The following is a 24000-nucleotide window of genomic DNA, read 5'->3' as shown; positions in this document are numbered from 1 at the left end:
CCTGTTAATTGTTTGATTTGGTTAAAAAATCAATATAAGTGTTTGGTTCATTAGCTTTTTTTTTTTAAAAGGATAAATTAATTCATTAAATCGGAATGAAGAATGCTGACAAGAAAGACAGGTGGTTCATCTAACCACTCACCGCAACCTGACACAGAAAAGGCCTCCCTAGCAACAGTGTGGGCAGCACAATTCGCAACAGTGTGGGCCTCATTAGCTTTTTTTGTAACTCCAAAATGTTAAAATTCAAAAAGCTGCTCCAAACAATTTTTTCAATTAGCTTTTTGAGATAAGAAATTATACCAAACAACTATCAGCTAACAACCAATTTACCAAACACCGTTCTACAATCAGCTAATGTTATCAACTAGTTATACCCTCTAATTAACCAAATCAACTAACAGTCATTTACCAAACATGGACTTTGTGTGTTTGTTTTTTTTTTTTTTTTTTTTTTTTTTTTTTTTTAAAGTGCTTGTTTAGAATTGACTAACGGCAACATGCCACATTAACGTTTTGTAAAATATTTGCTTTAATTTATTTAGTAAAATCAATGTTATAAGTAAACTCCATATATGAACAATTTGGATCACGTGTTGCGAATGACATGACTCCAAGCATATTCTTAACCACAAAAAATTAGATCCATGTTAAAATTACAATAATTCCAACCATTATGTTAGAGATTTTTTGTTATGTGAGTTGACAGCTACAAGCCGAATGATCATTTTGAAATACAAGAAAGGTGCAACGTGTTGCACAATTATTATGGAGTAAATACCAGCAGAGGTCCTCCGACTTTGGTGATACTATCACTTTTAGTCATCAACTTTTAAATCAACCATTTTAATTTTAGTCCTTTTACTTTTTTGTTTCTAGCCATCTATGGTCATTCTGTTAAACTTGACCATCTAATGCCGTTTTCTCAAGGGTAATTTGGTCCTTTCATAATTAATTTATTAATTAGTATGTTTAATTTCCTCATCAGTATAGTCAAACAATGGTTTCCCCAATGAAAGCGGCGACGAATTGTGAATGCATATATGGATTCACTAGCTGGTTTTGTACATGTTCATGGAGAAACCATTGTTTGACTATTCCGATGAGGAAATTAAATATAATAATTAATAAATTAATTATGAAAAGACCGAATTACCCTTGAGAAAACGACATTAAATGGCCAAGTATATCAGAAGGACTATAGATGGCTAGAAACAAAAAGTAAGATGACTAAAAGTGGTTGATTTAAAAATTGAGGACTAAAAGTGACAGTGCTACCAAAGTCGGAGGACCTCTACTGGTATTTACTGCACAATTATGGTACGTAATGAATGGACGCTAGATAGGACCGTAATGAATGGTAAAGCTTTCAAGCAGGTTTTTAGTTCTTAGTCGTATTCGAGTCACAACAAACTCAATTTCATACTTCGAGCGTGTGAGAGCTTTAAGAAGAATAGTTAAAATAATAGAATAACAATATTTTTTTTTATCTATGGTTCCCAATTTTCATATACAATGGACCTATGTATACTAAATTACTAATATCAACAACAATTAATATACTAAAATTATACTAGTACTAGCTATACTATGTAATGGTATATATAATTTTCTCCCACCGATCTATAATCAGTCATCTTTCCTTTCCTTTAAAGATCTCTCCTAATTAAGTCACCAATTGATTCTCCCCTTTTATGTGTATCCCTTTTAAGTCACCAAGCTCTTAACTAAAGCACCAATGCCATGTACTAAAATTTAGTACGCAACGAAAAAAACTTTTTGAGCATGCTTTTGGCTCCCATCCGTATTCGAGTTATGGTAACTCAAAAAAAAAAAAAAACAATCTAACGAAAGAAAATGAAAAGCAGTTCAATTGATATGATCCATTTTCACACTTCGGCGTGTGAGAACTCCAAAGAAAATAGCTAAAATAACAAAATAACAATATATTAATATGTTTGTAGTTCCCAATTTTCATATACAATGGACCTATTTATACTAAATTACTAATACCTCTAATATTTAATCTACTAAAAGTATACTTGGCAATACAAGATAATGGTATATTCTCCTAATGATCTAGCTATAATCAATCATTCCCTTTCTTTTCAAGCTCTCATCTAATTAAGTTACCAATTGATTCTTCCTTTTTATGCATATCATATTATTATGAAAGTGGTAACTTAGAGCATTCTAAGACTGTTTTTTATTTTTTTATTTTTTAATAAATATTATTAAAGTTTTTGTCATATTTTTACAATGTGACGAAAAGAGAAGGTAAACAAAGGTTCTTGTAGAAGATGTGGCTTTTTGTGAACTCTATTTGATATTTAAAAAAAATCAAAGGTAGTGCATTAATAGCGCCTAACGGGTACTTTAGCCACCAACTAACGACCACCGTAATTAGATGATTGCTTTTAAAATTTTTATTATTTATGTATGGATAAAACAATGTTTATTATTAATTGAAATATGAATTGAAATAGGTCAAAATCGAGCCCGAGTTCGAACAATCGAACTGCTCGAGCATCGTTTTTTGAGCTCGATCGAGCTCGAGCCATACCATGCTTATCGAGCTCGGGCTCAAGCCAACCCATGCTCGAGTTCGACTCGACTCGTTTACACTTTTACTTGTTATTAGTAATTTGTACAATTATATTGACTAGTAAGCGAATTGTTTCTGTAATTGTAAGATTGAGGATTTGGCTATTATAAAAGATACGTTCATGTTTAAGAGCATTATATCATATATTTCCTTAATTAAAATTTTTACCACATATTTTGATTTTATTAAAAAGGAAAAAAAAGATAAAATACAATTTACTTTATTAGATGAATAAAAATTAATCATCAATTCATGCCATATCTAGAAAAATGTACATATAACAATTTAGACACGTGGTCGGAGGTTGCGTGTAAGCAGGATGGCCATTATCAAGGACAAGAACAGGTGAAATATGGGTCAAAGTACCTATGAAGTCCCTGTACTATAGTGTTTTGTTCAATTTAGTTCTTGTATTTTTATTTTGTCCAATTTAGTCCATCTACTTTAAAAAGTGGTAAAACTAAGGACAATTGTCTAAATCTCATTACTAACATGGTCGTAATTATTTATTTTGGACAGACTAATTTAATATATTGGTGGTAAAAATGATAGATTTTAAATATTTATAAAGTAATATATGAGTAGGAATATAAATATCATCAGTGCCACGTAACCTAAGTTAACGATAATATTAACATCAATAACTATTGTCCTTAATTGCACTACTTTTGGAAGTACAGGGACTAAATTGAACAAAATAAAAATATAAGAACTAAATTGAACAAAACACTATAGTACAGGGACCTCGTAGGTACTTTAACCTGAAATATGCCTCAATTATTATTATTATTGTGTCGTCCTACTATACCTAATTGATTAATTGATAGGTTATTCAATTATAATAATTTAGACACGTGGTCGGTGGTTGTACATTGTACGTTGTCGGCCTAGAGGGAAAATATGATAAAGTTAAGGATTAACTTCATTTTTAGTTCTTACCCCAAAAGGCTGAATCCCCAATCCTAAGGGCCTCTCACACTCCGACTCGACAGAACATATGTGAGGATGTAAATCACGATGACTCAATATGTTAGTAGACAGGGCAAAGTGTCATCCTCAAAAAGAAATTTATTAATTTTATTCCATGTTTCATTGATATGACCATCAACGTAATCACGAGCCTCTTCAAAAGAGACTTTAGCCTCATTTGCGTAACATTGTATTGCTTTTGGTACATCACCCCTTTTCATCTCATACTGAAATAAAAGAAAAATAAAGAAATATGGTTATAGAGTTAATATCGTTTGAGGTCCTTCGAGTATAGTAGTTTTGCCACGTTTAGTCTTAAACTTTCAAATTGACCATCTGTGGTCCTTCAACTTTCAAATTTAACCATTTGTGGTCCAAGTTAACCATTCATGGTCCTTCGAGTTTCAAAACTTAACCAGTTGTGATCCTCTTGAAATGACCTGGTTGGTTAAAATTTAACAATTGAAGGACCATGAGTGGTTAACTTGAACCACAAATTATTAAATTTGAAAGTCGAAGGACCATATATGGTCAATTTGAAAGTTTAGGACTAAATATGGCAAAACCACTATACTCGGAGGACCTCGGATGGTATTACCTCTATGGTTATACATATAGCAGTAATTAGCCAACGACCTTGTGTTCATGTACCAGGAAATGACTCTCCCGGAAGTCATGAGTTCGAGCATCAGGAATCGATATTAACTCTTTGTGGTTGGTATGGGCAATACAGTAGTGACTAATGTTCGACTCCCAGCAGGAACAGTCAATTGACTACTCTTTGTGGCTGGTATAGGCAACATAGTGCATACAATAGTGACTAATGCTCGACTCACAGCGAGACCAATCAATTGACTAGTATGACTAATGAGTGCATACAGTAGTGACTAATGACCGACTCCTAGTGAGAGTAGTCGTCAATTGGTTGGTATGACTAATGGGTGCATACAATAGTGACTAATGTTTGAATAGAGTGCATATAACAATGACTAATATTCGACTCCCAGTGGAAGCAGTAAATTGACTCGAGTATGGGCAACATAGTGCATACAATAGTGACTAATGTTCGAACACAGTGCATACAGTAGTGACTAATGCCTGACTCTTAGTGAGAGTAGTCGTCAATTGGCTAGTATGACTAATGGGTGCATACAGTAGCGACTAATATTTGAACACAGTGCATACAACAATGACTAATATTTGACTAAATTGGCTCGAGTATGGGCAAATAGTGCATACAATAGTGACTAATGTTCGAACACAGTGCATAAAGTAGTGACTAATGCCTGACTCCTAGTGAGAGTAGTCGTCAATTGGCTGGTATGACTAATGGGTGCATACAGTAGTGACTAATGTTTGAACACAGTGCATACAACAATGACTAATATTCGACTCCCAGTGGGAGCAGTCAATTGACTCGAGTATGGGCAACATAGTGCATACAATAGTGACTAATGTTCGAACACAGTGTACACAGTAGTGACTAATGCCTGACTCCTAGTGAGAGTAGTCGTCAATTGGCTGGTATGACTAATGGGTGCATACAGTAGTGACTAATGTTTGAACATAGTGCATACATCAGTGACTAATGTTTGACTCCCAGCGGGAGCAGTCAATCGACTCGGGTATGGGCAATATAGTGCATACAGTAGTCACTAGTGTTCGACTCCTAGCAAGAGCAGTCAATTGGCTGATTGGTATGGACAACACAGTCATACAATATTAACTACACGTTTCGCTCGTAACCCGAAATAAATAAATAAAGAGTTTATACGTACATTTGAAGTTCCTTTATCATTTGGAAGACGGAGGAGGATAGATGACAAGTGAACTATATATAATGTTATCACCCTAGATAGGACGGTAATGAATGGAAAACTTTTCGAGCTGGAATTTAATTTGACACTTCAAGCGTGTGATGGCTTTAAAGAAGAATAGATAAAATAGTAGAATAACAATATACTTCCTCCGTCCCATTTGATCTTTACCAAACAAATTAAAAGCACTTAACATTGCCAAGCATCTTGTGCTCAGATGACATGTAGTGACTTTTCCATATGAGAGGTCATGGGAGTTCATGAGATCGAGCCTCAGTGGAGGGATACTACAATGTAATAGAGTCATTAACATTGTAACCACTATGCTAAAAGTTATAGCTAACTGGCTCAAACTAAGAATGCCAGTAAGCAACTCCAGCAAAGAATGAAACTTAGAACCTTATAAATTATTTATCAAGTTAATTGTCTAACCAACTTGTGCAACTATCAAGCCTTCGTACCTAACCCATGTGCCGATATGGTCGAGCTATTGAAGTGTAGAGCTTGAATCCTTAAGAACGAAGAAGAATTTATATATTAGGGAGCGTTATGCTGTGCAACTGTGTTCATTGTGCATAATTTGAACTATATAATTCATTCATTCTGGATATATAGTTCATTCATTCTAGATATATAGTTCATTCATTCTGGCTATATAGTTCATTCATTCTGGCTATATAGTTCAAATTATGCACAACAAAACGCTGTTAACGACAATCAAAACTGATTTATTTTTTTAAAGTCGAACGTGTCGTTTTTAATCAAAATGACGCTGTTTTTGCAACCGTGGTGCACACGGTTGCACGGCATAATTTGCGATATATTAGTAAATGGGCCTTATTCTGTGTAACTAATACAATCATTGGGCCTCCTTAATTTACTATCCAAATCTAAAAATAGTTTCTTTTAAAAAGATATAGCCCCATGAGTTGCAAATCCAAAACCTCCTTAATCTACTCAATTAGGTATCTGTAAATAGAGTTATGCTCAAAATACAAAAGTGTGGGAATAAAAGAATTTGTTCAGATGACACCTATGTGACTCTCCTTGAGGGCAGGTCATAGGACTGAACTTTGATGGTGGGATAATATTGATTTTTGGGCTACCAGTATTTTAGAGAAAATATAGAACAGATACTACTTGTAATAGAGTCAATTGTATTCAAAAAAAAAAAAAAATTGCTAATATTTTTTCTCACGCCCCGACCCCTTGTAATAGAGTCAAAATTAAGTATTCAAAAAAAAATTGCTAATAATTTTTTCCACGCCCCGGCCAACAGAGCATTTGGGACTTGGGAAGGTGTAAATCATGGTGACGACTTAATGGTTCAACAGATAGGGCCAAATGCAGGTGTGCATAATGAATCTGTCCACTTTAGGCATAATTTTCACACTGCCTCTGCCAAAGTTCGAACCTTGATCTATTCTCCTTGCCGACTGAACCAGTGAGTTAAGCCTGTGCAGGCAACAACGAATCTCCTAATCTAACTTAATTTGAAGTGAAAATACACCAATACAAACCTTACATTAAAACAGAGTGAATAAGATAATACGGAGTAACATTTTTCCAAGATTTTAATTTCTCAACAACAATCCATTACATATATTGCACAAACATTTTCATGGCTATATTATTAGAGGAATACAATTGGTTCAAACAATGTAGCCTGGATGAGGGTTTGAGTCTCCAAGTTCTTGGTCCCATGGCCATCTCCATGTTGATACATGCAATGAGACACTCTGGCAAGATTCATTGCAACTTCAATGAATGTTTCAGAGAAAGGGCAATTATCTTTAACTCGAGCTTTATTCAATTTCTTCCATGTCTCATTGATATGAAAATCCACAAAATCACAAGCATCGTCCATAGAGACCCTAGCCTCATTCATGTAACATTGTATCGCTTTCGGTACATCGCCCCGTTCCATTTCATACTAAAATATTTTAAAGAAAATAACAAGTAAAGAACTTGGATGTATAATTTTAGAGGTGTCAAACAGACGGGTTAGTCCAGATTTGACCTATTTTAGTCGGTTCAACCCGTCTCAGTTTATTTGCTACAATAGGGAGACCCCATTTTATACTACGGACAGAGCTGAACTTTAATTTTTTTTTTTTCCCACCCATGGACAGGCTTGGCACAATCTTCCTCGTTAACCTATACATTTGTTAAAAGATATACTCCGTAATATACCAATCATTATTGCATAGACCATGGTCCACACAATTGTACATATGGACCATAAATAAAAAATACATTTTTAATATACTAAGGGTACATTATTTATGTACGTAAGGTACACTTTTGAAAGTACATTTTTAATATACTAAGGGTACATTATTTTATATAATGTAGCTTCAAACAAAAATAATGTACCTCCAGTGCAAAAATTATGTACTTTTAATATATTAAAAACATACCTGATATTCATCGTCCATACAATTGTGTGAACCATGGTCCATGCAATAATTTGCGGCAATTTAATCACATTGAGCTAACCTGGTCCAACAAATAAACGGGCCAATACCAATCCAGCCTAAGCCCAAATTTAATCGGTGCGAGCTAACCTGACCCAAAAAACAATCGTTATGCTGTGAAACTGTGTCCACCTTGCAAAGTGGACACGGTTCTATGTTTATAATTACTGAACTATATATTCATAATTATGGAACTCTATATTCATAATTACCGAACTATATATTCATAATTATTGAATCTCTATATTCATAATTACAAAACTATATGTTCATAATTATATAACTATATGTTTATAATTTTTAAACTATACATTTATAATTATGAACAGTTTTGGAACCGCAAGATGGACACGGTTCCACATCATAATTTGCCCCCAAAAAATAAACAATCAAGCCAATACAAGGCCGTGTCGGGCCAAGCCGGGCTGTTTGACACCTCTCTCTCTCTCTCTCTCTATATATATATATATATATATATATATATATATATATATATATATATATATATGAATGAATATAAAAGAAGTTGAACGTTATCCATACGTACAGGTGAGGTTCCTTTATCATCTGTAAGACGCACAATCATAGATGACAGACGAATTATTTCATGATATTCTGTCATCAAGCAATGCCGGGCAGCAGCCTCGTCCAGAGGGTGGTTCACAAAGAAAAAAGCATGCACTAATATTAGAGGACAGCTTATTGAAATCCATGAATTTTCAATGTATTCTTCAAAGGTTGGGGTGTATCCACCGTGGTACCACTTTGCCTCTTGTAAGTATGCTTTGCATAGATCCGCCCACTGATAATATACTCAAAACACTACTGGAAATTATGGAATTTCTGACCACCTAAAAGTGATTTTAAATCAAGTTGAAAGTAAAAAGTTGTCGGAAATAGCAACCAAAAGTGGTCGGAACAAAGCTTTCGACTTGATTTAAGATTTAGGTGGTCGGAAATTTCATAATTTCCAGTATTGAAATATATGCATATATTATTGTTAATTAATTGGTTTATTAAAATTAAATCAATGATTATATTTTTGAAGATGATTGAAAATACCGATTTTCTGAGATAATGTAAGATAAAGATGTCATGTTCTTTAAGAACATCATATGCAACTTCGTTTATGAAGTTGTAGAGTGCCAGATAGCAGAATCTCATGTACTTTGGGAGGTGCTCTATTTCTGTTACATCATTCCATCTGAAAAATCAAAGACTCTTATCTTTAGCTTAGATGTAATATATTAATATGTACACCCAAAATAATTATAAAAAAAAAAAAAACCACTATTATAAATTTACGTACCTTTCAATGGCATCAGTGAAGAGGTGCAATTCATCAAGAGTTCCATAAACATCATATATATCATCAATTGTGCAAATTAAACAAATGAGTTTTGCATTTGTTCTTCTCCAGTTTGAAAACTTATTAGGGTTGGAGTTGGTAGCTATTGCCCAAAAGAAATTCTCTACCATACTATCTCTCACGAATGTTAACCTTTCTGTAATATAAGAATTCTCCCACCACCTGCATTCCAAGAAAATATATTATGTACTCACATGTCATTTTAAGTCATTTTTTTTTCGTCCTTACTGTCAGCATACTAAGTGGTAGGGGACTGACCAAATGGTTTGCTCCATTCACATGGGTGGGGATCGAATTCCCAATCTCATGCTTAATGGAGCACTGCTGGAAATTATGGAATTTTCGACCACCTGAAAGTGATCTTAGATCAAGTCGAAAGCAAAAAGTGGTCGGAAATAGCAACAAAAATTTTTTCGAATACCAAAAGTGGTCGGAACAAGGCTTTCGACTAAAATCACTTCAAGTGGTCGGAAATTCTATAATTTTCAGCAGTGGAGATGCTGAACCACCACGACAACCCTGCTGAACCCAAATTGATCACGCACGTACATACCTCGACACAAATCTCAAGTCCTCCTGATGCACAGCTTGAACCATGTTGAAGTCTAGTTTAGCCAACTCCAAAAGGATGGGATTCCAGGTTGTTTTGATACTTTTTCCTTTGTCATATGAATCAATGAAACATCTGGCTTCCGACCTCGGCATCCTCCAATGTAATGGGAGCTCCAACGCACGTTGCACTGATGCTAAAAGTCCCTGATTGTTGAGATTATTTTTCTCGTGGGCGACCCGTTTGAGATGTTTGGTTGAGAAATTTTTAGCTAATTCCAAACTTGTTTCACCTTCTAGGGACAGGAAAGATGCTTCGTATAAGTGAAGTAATCCCTTGATATCTTCGCAGAGGCTGGCATTAAAACCAGACCGGTCTCCATCCATAAAACAATCAAATATATCTGCATTCAAGTGTTCATGATGTTGTACATACACATTATATTATATATTAAGAAATTAGGATTTTTTTTTATTGTACATACCGATAATATCAAGTACAATTATATATCTTATACTTAAGGGTGGGCACTGGTAAATCTCATCTTGTGATCCTAGCCGGCAAATGATCAGTCTAGGTTGTCCATAGCTAATCGACTCAAATTAAAAAGGCCAAATGACACTCTCAGTGGGAGTCAAATGGGAAACGTTGTTAATCCTAGTCGGCAAAAGACCACAATAAGGAGGTAAACCAGTTTAGCTAGGTTACCGTTAGCTAACCGACTGAAATCAAAATGACTAATTGGCTACTCCCATGGAGTGTCGAACTTAAAACCTTGGATAAATCCCGCCTTGTGCGTTTAGACAGCAAAGGAGGACCACAAAGAGATAAACCAATTAATTTAGACTACCATATATAGCTAACTGGTTCAAACCTCATCACTGCAATTGCAGCTAAGAAATAAATAAAGAAAAAAATAATATATACATAATTGTACTTGACACCATTAACATGTATATTGTAATAACCTTGAGAGATGTTATAGCCATTTTGTCTGAGCAATCTAAACTCAAGAGCTGTGGCATATAAGTCTTTCTCCTCGGAGTAACTTTTACTATTCTTCTTCATATAGATATCCATCAAAGCTGCCATGATTTCATCCTCAAAATGGTAAGAACAACCAAGCCTCTGCAGTTCATCAATCATCTCCATTTTCTCCAATTCTTTCATCTCTTCATTGTTCATCATCAGCATATTCCTAACTCTCTCTTTCAACTCGTCACGCCGTGTAACAAATTGCTTCTAAGAATATTAAGCGATTGTAATTAAATAGATAAACATAATAATTAAGGAAAAATGATAAAAATTAAATAAAATAAGTTACATTATAAGTAGTGTTGAGAGATTGAATATAAGTGAAATCCCATGCGGAAGGGCCATAGTTTCCAGATCTTCTTCTTGTTGTTGTGGTGGTGTGATAACACATGCGAAAGGAAGAGGAATAAGAAGTTGGAAGGGAAGGAAGTTTGAATGTGAAAGTAGAAAGTACACTGACAATTGTAGCCATTATTGAATAATAATAAAATTTCTTAATTTCCTTTTAATTTGTTTCCTTTTTGTGTGTGTGGAATTCTGAGAGTTGGGTGGATAGCTTTTATAGAGACCCCACCCAGGATGTGTTTGGTTAGCATAATGAAAATCAAGTAGCTGATGTTTGGTCATCACTAACTTTATAATAGGAATAAAGGTTTTAAAAATAACAATAAAAAAATTAAGGTAATTGGTCCTAACATAATGACATCGAAAGTATTAATATGAACAAAAAAATCAAAACAAAAATCTAAAAGTACTGATTCAAACTTAAAAATCATATATTACTAATAAGATGGAATGACCTTTCAAAAAAAAAAAGATGGAATGATACCCATTTTTAATTAGGGAATGAAGTTTTAATTGAAGGGGTAATCAAATCTCATAATTAAAAAAAAAAAAAAATCTCATAATTATATTTTAAAAAATTGCAATCAAACACTAAATATAATTTTGATTCTCATTCCTAGTCTATAAACCTATGAATCAAATTAAACATACCCATAATTTTCATGAACAGTACTATATATCAAGTCATTATATCATGGTCCACCATGGGTAAGGTAAACTTGGTTCAGATTACATGAGTTGTGATATCATGGATGGATAGGTCAAGGTGGACCCTGATCCTAAACAGTGTATAAATTGTGTATTTTACTATTGAAATTGTGAACTCTTAGAATATAAATTGTGTTTCTAAGTCAAAACACATAACAACTGTAGAACAAAATTTGTGAATATAATATAGGGTCATCAAATCCTAATCAGTTAATATTGTGTGATTGCAGTATTTGAAATGAACTTGTTAATACAAAACAAGATAATCAATTACATATATGTTAACATTGTGTGTTCGTAGTATACAAATTATGAATTATTAAAAGGTAATTGTGAACATTTGGACCCAGGTCCATAGAATAATTTGCGAGATTATATATTTACAATTAACGTATTATATACATGCATGTACGTCCAATTTATTTAACTAAAAATATAATATATTAATTGCAGATACATAATTTGGATCATGGTCACAATATAATTTGTCACTTTATATTTATGTTTACCAACAATAACATAGTAGAGTTCTGACTTTATACAACATAAAAAGACTTAATAATTACGATGTGCTTGGCTGGTGAAAAAGAACGGAGAATGAATTGAATTGAATTTAAATTTTATATAAAAGAAATTACTTAGGAATATTGGTTCATTGTTTAGTGGATGGAAAATAAGCTGTTAGTAATAATTTAGAAGAACCCACATAATAAAGATATACAAGGATAATAATATATATATGAATTCATGTATCTTTACTCCTAAAATATAATGTGTGTGAAAAATAAAATACCAAAGGAAAACAAATAATTTATTTTGTTCAAATTTGAATGTCAGGACTCAGGATCAAGTGTTTACCACTAGCGAATGCACAACTTTATTTTCTTATACTTGTGTAGCAGTCAACGTCATATTTTGATTACTGGATGTTAAAAAAAATTATCCCAAAAAAATATTTTCAGATTCGGTCAATCATATCAAACATGAGAAACTTGCAACCGCTCTCCAGAATGTACACGGGATAAATCCGTCCATATGCATAACTCACAAATCATACAGAAAAAATAATTACATTAGAAAGATTCTATGTGACGAGCTGATCGAGAGGGTGGCTGCAATTTATTTCTCTTCATTTGTTCATATAATTGAGTAAAATTTTAATGAATGCAAGATTAGTGATGTGAACCAGTTGCCAGATAAACTTAGAATCGTGTGGCAATAAGAAATTTAATGACCTATTAATTACGTGATTATGTGGTCGAAATTTAAAGTACAAAGACTACGTGTTAGAAATTAATACCACAATTATTCCTCACCATCCTGCTTTCATATATAGTACTGTAACCAATGTTGCAAAAATCGCGCCTAGGCGCTAGGCCGTCGGCCTTCTAGGCCCTCTAGGCGCCCGCCTAAACGCCCTAGGCAGTCCCCAGACGTCTAGATGATGACTAGCGATTTTTTCAACGTTGATTGTAACCTATTGAAGTATCCCGTTTGGCCGTTTCCCACAAGTAATAAAAACAAACAAACAAATAAAGACGTGTTCCTTAGCTTGCCTTTACTAACAAGTTAAATTTTCAATTTCAAGGGTCCCTATGCTCAATGACGGACCTAGAAATTTTGTTCAGTGGAGGCGAATGTGGGAATAAAAGAATTTGTTCAGATGACACCTATGTGACTCTCCTTGAGGGCAGGTCATAGGACTGAACTTTGATGGTGGGATAATATTGATTTTTGGGCTACCAGTATTTTAGAGAAAATATAGAACAGATACTACTTGTAATAGAGTCAATTGTATTCAAAAAAAAAAAAAATTGCTAATATTTTTTCTCACGCCCCGACCCCTTGTAATAGAGTCAAAATTAAGTATTCAAAAAAAAATTGCTAATAATTTTTTCCACGCCCCGGCCAACAGAGCATTTGGGACTTGGGAAGGTGTAAATCATGGTGACGACTTAATGGTTCAACAGATAGGGCCAAATGCAGGTGTGCATAATGAATCTGTCCACTTTAGGCATAATTTTCACACTGCCTCTGCCAAAGTTCGAACCTTGATCTATTCTCCTTGCCGACTGAACCAGTGAGTTAAGCCTGTGCAGGCAACAACGAATCTCCTAATCTAACTTAATTTGAAGTGAAAATACACCAATACAAACCTTACATTAAAACAGAGTGAATAAGATAATACGGAGTAACATTTTTCCAAGATTTTAATTTCTCAACAACAATCCATTACATATATTGCACAAACATTTTCATGGCTATATTATTAGAGGAATACAATTGGTTCAAACAATGTAGCCTGGATGAGGGTTTGAGTCTCCAAGTTCTTGGTCCCATGGCCATCTCCATGTTGATACATGCAATGAGACACTCTGGCAAGATTCATTGCAACTTCAATGAATGTTTCAGAGAAAGGGCAATTATCTTTAACTCGAGCTTTATTCAATTTCTTCCATGTCTCATTGATATGAAAATCCACAAAATCACAAGCATCGTCCATAGAGACCCTAGCCTCATTCATGTAACATTGTATCGCTTTCGGTACATCGCCCCGTTCCATTTCATACTAAAATATTTTAAAGAAAATAACAAGTAAAGAACTTGGATGTATAATTTTAGAGGTGTCAAACAGACGGGTTAGTCCAGATTTGACCTATTTTAGTCGGTTCAACCCGTCTCAGTTTATTTGCTACAATAGGGAGACCCCATTTTATACTACGGACAGAGCTGAACTTTAATTTTTTTTTTTTCCCACCCATGGACAGGCTTGGCACAATCTTCCTCGTTAACCTATACATTTGTTAAAAGATATACTCCGTAATATACCAATCATTATTGCATAGACCATGGTCCACACAATTGTACATATGGACCATAAATAAAAAATACATTTTTAATATACTAAGGGTACATTATTTATGTACGTAAGGTACACTTTTGAAAGTACATTTTTAATATACTAAGGGTACATTATTTTATATAATGTAGCTTCAAACAAAAATAATGTACCTCCAGTGCAAAAATTATGTACTTTTAATATATTAAAAACATACCTGATATTCATCGTCCATACAATTGTGTGAACCATGGTCCATGCAATAATTTGCGGCAATTTAATCACATTGAGCTAACCTGGTCCAACAAATAAACGGGCCAATACCAATCCAGCCTAAGCCCAAATTTAATCGGTGCGAGCTAACCTGACCCAAAAAACAATCGTTATGCTGTGAAACTGTGTCCACCTTGCAAAGTGGACACGGTTCTATGTTTATAATTACTGAACTATATATTCATAATTATGGAACTCTATATTCATAATTACCGAACTATATATTCATAATTATTGAATCTCTATATTCATAATTACAAAACTATATGTTCATAATTATATAACTATATGTTTATAATTTTTAAAACTATACATTTATAATTATGAACAGTTTTGGAACCGCAAGATGGACACGGTTCCACATCATAATTTGCCCCCAAAAAATAAACAATCAAGCCAATACAAGGCCGTGTCGGGCCAAGCCGGGCTGTTTGACACCTCTCTCTCTCTCTCTCTCTATATATATATATATATATATATATATATATATATATATATATATATATATGAATGAATATAAAAGAAGTTGAACGTTATCCATACGTACAGGTGAGGTTCCTTTATCATCTGTAAGACGCACAATCATAGATGACAGACGAATTATTTCATGATATTCTGTCATCAAGCAATGCCGGGCAGCAGCCTCGTCCAGAGGGTGGTTCACAAAGAAAAAAGCATGCACTAATATTAGAGGACAGCTTATTGAAATCCATGAATTTTCAATGTATTCTTCAAAGGTTGGGGTGTATCCACCGTGGTACCACTTTGCCTCTTGTAAGTATGCTTTGCATAGATCCGCCCACTGATAATATACTCAAAACACTACTGGAAATTATGGAATTTCTGACCACCTAAAAGTGATTTTAAATCAAGTTGAAAGTAAAAAGTTGTCGGAAATAGCAACCAAAAGTGGTCGGAACAAAGCTTTCGACTTGATTTAAGATTTAGGTGGTCGGAAATTTCATAATTTCCAGTATTGAAATATATGCATATATTATTGTTAATTAATTGGTTTATTAAAATTAAATCAATGATTATATTTTTGAAGATGATTGAAAATACCGATTTTCTGAGATAATGTAAGATAAAGATGTCATGTTCTTTAAGAACATCATATGCAACTTCGTTTATGAAGTTGTAGAGTGCCAGATAGCAGAATCTCATGTACTTTGGGAGGTGCTCTATTTCTGTTACATCATTCCATCTGAAAAATCAAAGACTCTTATCTTTAGCTTAGATGTAATATATTAATATGTACACCCAAAATAATTATAAAAAAAAAAAAAACCACTATTATAAATTTACGTACCTTTCAATGGCATCAGTGAAGAGGTGCAATTCATCAAGAGTTCCATAAACATCATATATATCATCAATTGTGCAAATTAAACAAATGAGTTTTGCATTTGTTCTTCTCCAGTTTGAAAACTTATTAGGGTTGGAGTTGGTAGCTATTGCCCAAAAGAAATTCTCTACCATACTATCTCTCACGAATGTTAACCTTTCTGTAATATAAGAATTCTCCCACCACCTGCATTCCAAGAAAATATATTATGTACTCACATGTCATTTTAAGTCATTTTTTTTTTCGTCCTTACTGTCAGCATACTAAGTGGTAGGGGACTGACCAAATGGTTTGCTCCATTCACATGGGTGGGGATCGAATTCCCAATCTCATGCTTAATGGAGCACTGCTGGAAATTATGGAATTTTCGACCACCTGAAAGTGATCTTAGATCAAGTCGAAAGCAAAAAGTGGTCGGAAATAGCAACAAAAATTTTTTCGAATACCAAAAGTGGTCGGAACAAGGCTTTCGACTAAAATCACTTCAAGTGGTCGGAAATTCTATAATTTTCAGCAGTGGAGATGCTGAACCACCACGACAACCCTGCTGAACCCAAATTGATCACGCACGTACATACCTCGACACAAATCTCAAGTCCTCCTGATGCACAGCTTGAACCATGTTGAAGTCTAGTTTAGCCAACTCCAAAAGGATGGGATTCCAGGTTGTTTTGATACTTTTTCCTTTGTCATATGAATCAATGAAACATCTGGCTTCCGACCTCGGCATCCTCCAATGTAATGGGAGCTCCAACGCACGTTGCACTGATGCTAAAAGTCCCTGATTGTTGAGATTATTTTTCTCGTGGCGACCCGTTTGAGATGTTTGGTTGAGAAATTTTTAGCTAATTCCAAACTTGTTTCACCTTCTAGGGACAGGAAAGATGCTTCGTATAAGTGAAGTAATCCCTTGATATCTTCGCAGAGGCTGGCATTAAAACCAGACCGGTCTCCATCCATAAAACAATCAAATATATCTGCATTCAAGTGTTCATGATGTTGTACATACACATTATATTATATATTAAGAAATTAGGATTTTTTTTTATTGTACATACCGATAATATCAAGTACAATTATATATCTTATACTTAAGGGTGGGCACTGGTAAATCTCATCTTGTGATCCTAGCCGGCAAATGATCAGTCTAGGTTGTCCATAGCTAATCGACTCAAATTAAAAAGGCCAAATGACACTCTCAGTGGGAGTCAAATGGGAAACGTTGTTAATCCTAGTCGGCAAAAGACCACAATAAGGAGGTAAACCAGTTTAGCTAGGTTACCGTTAGCTAACCGACTGAAATCAAAATGACTAATTGGCTACTCCCATGGAGTGTCGAACTTAAAACCTTGGATAAATCCCGCCTTGTGCGTTTAGACAGCAAAGGAGGACCACAAAGAGATAAACCAATTAATTTAGACTACCATATATAGCTAACTGGTTCAAACCTCATCACTGCAATTGCAGCTAAGAAATAAATAAAGAAAAAAATAATATATACATAATTGTACTTGACACCATTAACATGTATATTGTAATAACCTTGAGAGATGTTATAGCCATTTTGTCTGAGCAATCTAAACTCAAGAGCTGTGGCATATAAGTCTTTCTCCTCGGAGTAACTTTTACTATTCTTCTTCATATAGATATCCATCAAAGCTGCCATGATTTCATCCTCAAAATGGTAAGAACAACCAAGCCTCTGCAGTTCATCAATCATCTCCATTTTCTCCAATTCTTTCATCTCTTCATTGTTCATCATCAGCATATTCCTAACTCTCTCTTTCAACTCGTCACGCCGTGTAACAAATTGCTTCTAAGAATATTAAGCGATTGTAATTAAATAGATAAACATAATAATTAAGGAAAAATGATAAAAATTAAATAAAATAAGTTACATTATAAGTAGTGTTGAGAGATTGAATATAAGTGAAATCCCATGCGGAAGGGCCATAGTTTCCAGATCTTCTTCTTGTTGTTGTGGTGGTGTGATAACACATGCGAAAGGAAGAGGAATAAGAAGTTGGAAGGGAAGGAAGTTTGAATGTGAAAGTAGAAAGTACACTGACAATTGTAGCCATTATTGAATAATAATAAAATTTCTTAATTTCCTTTTAATTTGTTTCCTTTTTGTGTGTGTGGAATTCTGAGAGTTGGGTGGATAGCTTTTATAGAGACCCCACCCAGGATGTGTTTGGTTAGCATAATGAAAATCAAGTAGCTGATGTTTGGTCATCACTAACTTTATAATAGGAATAAAGGTTTTAAAAATAACAATAAAAAAATTAAGGTAATTGGTCCTAACATAATGACATCGAAAGTATTAATATGAACAAAAAAATCAAAACAAAAATCTAAAAGTACTGATTCAAACTTAAAAATCATATATTACTAATAAGATGGAATGACCTTTCAAAAAAAAAAAGATGGAATGATACCCATTTTTAATTAGGGAATGAAGTTTTAATTGAAGGGGTAATCAAATCTCATAATTAAAAAAAAAAAAAAATCTCATAATTATATTTTAAAAAATTGCAATCAAACACTAAATATAATTTTGATTCTCATTCCTAGTCTATAAACCTATGAATCAAATTAAACATACCCATAATTTTCATGAACAGTACTATATATCAAGTCATTATATCATGGTCCACCATGGGTAAGGTAAACTTGGTTCAGATTACATGAGTTGTGATATCATGGATGGATAGGTCAAGGTGGACCCTGATCCTAAACAGTGTATAAATTGTGTATTTTACTATTGAAATTGTGAACTCTTAGAATATAAATTGTGTTTCTAAGTCAAAACACATAACAACTGTAGAACAAAATTTGTGAATATAATATAGGGTCATCAAATCCTAATCAGTTAATATTGTGTGATTGCAGTATTTGAAATGAACTTGTTAATACAAAACAAGATAATCAATTACATATATGTTAACATTGTGTGTTCGTAGTATACAAATTATGAATTATTAAAAGGTAATTGTGAACATTTGGACCCAGGTCCATAGAATAATTTGCGAGATTATATATTTACAATTAACGTATTATATACATGCATGTACGTCCAATTTATTTAACTAAAAATATAATATATTAATTGCAGATACATAATTTGGATCATGGTCACAATATAATTTGTCACTTTATATTTATGTTTACCAACAATAACATAGTAGAGTTCTGACTTTATACAACATAAAAAGACTTAATAATTACGATGTGCTTGGCTGGTGAAAAAGAACGGAGAATGAATTGAATTGAATTTAAATTTTATATAAAAGAAATTACTTAGGAATATTGGTTCATTGTTTAGTGGATGGAAAATAAGCTGTTAGTAATAATTTAGAAGAACCCACATAATAAAGATATACAAGGATAATAATATATATATGAATTCATGTATCTTTACTCCTAAAATATAATGTGTGTGAAAAATAAAATACCAAAGGAAAACAAATAATTTATTTTGTTCAAATTTGAATGTCAGGACTCAGGATCAAGTGTTTACCACTAGCGAATGCACAACTTTATTTTCTTATACTTGTGTAGCAGTCAACGTCATATTTTGATTACTGGATGTTAAAAAAAATTATCCCAAAAAAATATTTTCAGATTCGGTCAATCATATCAAACATGAGAAACTTGCAACCGCTCTCCAGAATGTACACGGGATAAATCCGTCCATATGCATAACTCACAAATCATACAGAAAAAATAATTACATTAGAAAGATTCTATGTGACGAGCTGATCGAGAGGGTGGCTGCAATTTATTTCTCTTCATTTGTTCATATAATTGAGTAAAATTTTAATGAATGCAAGATTAGTGATGTGAACCAGTTGCCAGATAAACTTAGAATCGTGTGGCAATAAGAAATTTAATGACCTATTAATTACGTGATTATGTGGTCGAAATTTAAAGTACAAAGACTACGTGTTAGAAATTAATACCACAATTATTCCTCACCATCCTGCTTTCATATATAGTACTGTAACCAATGTTGCAAAAATCGCGCCTAGGCGCTAGGCCGTCGGCCTTCTAGGCCCTCTAGGCGCCCGCCTAAACGCCCTAGGCAGTCCCCAGACGTCTAGATGATGACTAGCGATTTTTTCAACGTTGATTGTAACCTATTGAAGTATCCCGTTTGGCCGTTTCCCACAAGTAATAAAAACAAACAAACAAATAAAGACGTGTTCCTTAGCTTGCCTTTACTAACAAGTTAAATTTTCAATTTCAAGGGTCCCTATGCTCAATGACGGACCTAGAAATTTTGTTCAGTGGAGGCGAAAACATTAAAGTAAAAGAGATAATTTGAAAAACAATAAAACACTTAAGACATATAGTCATAAATATTGTCGGATATAAGTGAAAAATAAAATACATCAAAACTTTATAAAAATATTCATAACAAAATATGAAATATAATTAATTTAATAAAATAATTCAAATAAAAATACATTATAAATTACACATGTCATTATTAATATAAAAAAGAGTTTATATATATATATATATATATATATATATATATATATATATATATATATATATAGAAAATGTCATAAAGGAGCTATATGAATTGAAAGTCAAAAAGTCATAACCTTTCAGAGAATTACACAAGCATCTACCAACTGGACTAGCCAATCTATGGTGCAAAATCATTCGTTTTCATATAGATATATCTAAAACGTGTACTATACCTACATATACATACATACATACTACATATACACACACACATACACACTTACAAGGGCTAGGGGTGGGGTGAGTGGGGGCAGCTGTCCCTACTGGCCCCATGCTGGGTCCGCCTCTGCCCACCCTCCCGTCTAACATAGAATTTGATAAGATATAAATCACAGTAATTTAGTGGTTCAGTAAACAAGGCCAAATGTTAGTGTGCACAAAGGATCTGCACAATTTAAACATAATTTCTACACTCTATTACTAAAGAGTTAATTTCGAACCTATTTTCCTGTATATACCCTCTATTATATTATATATTTTCTTCCCTTAAATAACCATACATTTCGTTAGTATAAACTTTAGTAACGAAATATTCTATTAACTATTTATTATTATTAACTTACTCATTAATTTTTATAAGAAAGGTCTGTTCGAACTCATCACAATCAAAGTTGGCATAATTGTTAAACATATACTACGAATATATGTTAAAATGTATTTAGAAAATACAATATAAAATTTAGCATAAATTTTGGTCAAATAATTAACCCGACTAAATACATAGCATTCAAAGTTGAGCATCAAAGAGTATAAATCATGAACTTTGAAAATCATTTTCTTGCATTTAAAAAAAAAAAACAAATTTATGTTAAGTTTTTTTTTTCTTTGTTTAATTAATCTTCTTTTGATCATTTTAGAACAAAACTCAATATTTCAATTATGTTTTTGCATTATTGGAATGATTTAGGTAATTATGGTATTAATATTTTTTGTATATAATTTTATAATCGTACAATTGTATACTACTTTACAAATATTGTACTATTTTTTTATTGGACAATATTGTTCTTACATCATTGTCAGACCTGCGCGACTTAACTACAAAGTTGTTGACTAGAAATAATATTACACATGGACTCTAAAACGGTATGACCATTTTTCAAAGAATTAACAATGTTGACATCCCACTGGCTCCAATTGAACAAGTTTACACATCATTCTTAGAATTTTATCAATGCATGAAAACTTCTAAAGAAATGTGTAAGTTAATTTTTACTATATCATTATAACAATATCTATTGTAATAATATATTTCGAATTATTTATCATCATCTTCTATTGACAACAATTGTAGCAATTGTCATTAACAAACTCCCAAAACAATTTTTCTCAGCAACGAATGGAAATAAAAAAAAAATAAAAATTAATGACCTCATTGTTGTAGATGAAAAGTATGTACGACACTTTAGTACTCTTATTAAATTAAATAAATTACTAGCTATTTTCAAAAAAAAAAATAAATAAATAAATTACTAGCTACAACAAAAAATAATACATATGCATTTAATTAATTTAGAATTAGATGTTTATGCCTTTATTAAAAAAATATTCATTATAAAAAATTTAAAAAGTGATAATTAATTAATTCAGAGAGATAGTTTTATTATCTTTATTTTATACAATTCAAAGATTCCTTAACTTCAAATTTATTGATTAATTATATTCACTACATTGTCCACTGTCTTCTTTTTACATTATCTTGTAATTAAATATCAAAGTTATAATATACAATATGTCATATATTAATTTACCAAGTATTTTATACAAATATAATAAATATTAATGTTTTGTTTAATACTTTCACATCATAATCTATGACACACATCTCACAACACATGAAACATGTAGGAGAAAAACTACCACTGCCAAATATCACCAGACGCTTGTAAGATCGATAAAGAGTTCATAGTACAACTAAGATCTTAGTCATATAAACATCAAGGCAAATTTAGAACTTCCTACAGCATAATCTCATTGCATGATGATGTCATCTATGCTACCATCATATCAGTAACCAATTGCACATGACACACTACCAATAAAAAAAGAGGACATGCACTGAAGATGAAGACAATGACAATGCTACCCAAAAAAGAATTAAGAAGACTTGGAGAAATTTAAACCAAACGTAGTATTTATTTAGACTATCATCGCTTTCAGACTAAGTATTTAGACTAGCGTTATTACAAAGTTGCAAATATTTATTTTAATGACAATTATAATCAATCTCTCATATATTTTCTTGCATTTGTGTACTTTGAATTATCAATTTAAATAAACAAATTCACGAAGCACCTTGTGCTTAGATGACATGTAGTGATCTCCCCCATATGGGAGGTCATGAGATCGAGCATCAGTGGAGGTGTTGTTGACTCTTTATGCTTCTTTATGTTGAGAAAGTATGTTTGAACAGATACTACAATGTAATAGAGTTAGTGACATTCAAAAAAAAAAAAAAGCAAAGATATACTTTGAAGTAGTTATTTAAAATAATCAAGGTATAAAAGTATAATTGTATAATTGTTTAATAATTATTATGGTAATTAAGTTAAACATGGGTAGTTGAATTTATTTTTATAATTATTTATTCTTTTTCCCCATATTTATTTTAGTAATAATATAATTACATAAATCATATTACATATAGTGATACTTTTACATTAATCTTATAATCAAATAAATACACACTTTCAAATATTAGAATTGTTTATAATTTCATCTTTAATTTTATTATCTAATTATATAATAAAAAAATTTTATTTGTCCATCGCACGAATAATTGGACAATTATTTGCTCGAATTCAAACAATGATAATATCATAAAACATATATAATCGATCCAACTCATTCAATCAATTGAACTATTTAATATTTGTTTTTATAATTTATATAGTTATATATCGATTCAAATATTCTTAAAATATTATAACAAATCTATTCCATGTCACATGAGTGAAAAATACTAATACATAATAATTTCAACCTCAAAACTTTTACCATCCAAACAATTTTTTTAGGATAAGATCCGATTTTATATATGTTAATTGCATCACTTCAACCACTCATTCTAGGGAAGAAATATCCCTCCACACGACAAAAACAAAAAACAAAAACAAAAACAAAACAAAA

General features: G+C 32.5%; 2 protein-coding genes across 4 annotated transcripts in view; both read right to left on the bottom strand.

Moving 5' to 3' along the window:
* Nucleotides 1–6932: 6932 nt before the first annotated feature.
* LOC109152202 (terpene synthase 10-like) lies at nt 6933–11351 on the bottom strand. Of its 3 annotated transcripts, none has more exons than XR_002049369.1 (8): nt 11112–11351; nt 10756–11029; nt 9791–10190; nt 9178–9399; nt 8931–9072; nt 8416–8670; nt 7812–7958; nt 7244–7309 (listed from the first exon to the last, which is right to left on the bottom strand). XR_002049369.1 is itself a non-coding variant. In XM_019299790.1 (7 exons), the coding sequence occupies exons 1-7, from the start codon at nt 11292–11294 to the stop codon at nt 7025–7027; spliced, it is 1776 nt and encodes a 591-aa protein (XP_019155335.1). In that variant the 5' UTR covers nt 11295–11351; the 3' UTR covers nt 6933–7024. The 3 variants fall into 3 exon arrangements, 1 of the variants encoding a protein (XP_019155335.1); XR_002049370.1 differs by having other exon boundaries at nt 7812–7953; XM_019299790.1 differs by lacking the exon at nt 7812–7958 and having other exon boundaries at nt 6933–7324.
* A 2701-nt stretch (nt 11352–14052) lies between these two features.
* Nucleotides 14053–24000, bottom strand: part of LOC109152420 (terpene synthase 10-like) — a 24269-nt gene continuing 14321 nt past the window's right edge. The window contains exons 4-7 of the mRNA XM_019300105.1: nt 16297–16518; nt 16050–16191; nt 15535–15789; nt 14053–14444 (exon numbers count right to left, since the gene is read on the bottom strand). Of these exons, the coding sequence (XP_019155650.1) occupies nt 14145–14444; nt 15535–15789; nt 16050–16191; nt 16297–16518 (919 nt within the window). The 3' untranslated portion in view covers nt 14053–14144. The remainder of the gene's footprint in view (nt 14445–15534; nt 15790–16049; nt 16192–16296; nt 16519–24000) is intronic.

Source organism: Ipomoea nil, unplaced genomic scaffold, assembly GCF_001879475.1.
Source record: "Ipomoea nil cultivar Tokyo-kokei standard unplaced genomic scaffold, Asagao_1.1 scaffold2403, whole genome shotgun sequence".
NCBI classification, from domain to species: domain Eukaryota; kingdom Viridiplantae; phylum Streptophyta; class Magnoliopsida; order Solanales; family Convolvulaceae; genus Ipomoea; species Ipomoea nil.
Note: the sequence above shows the minus strand (reverse complement) of the source record. Positions and strands in the feature narration are given on the sequence as shown.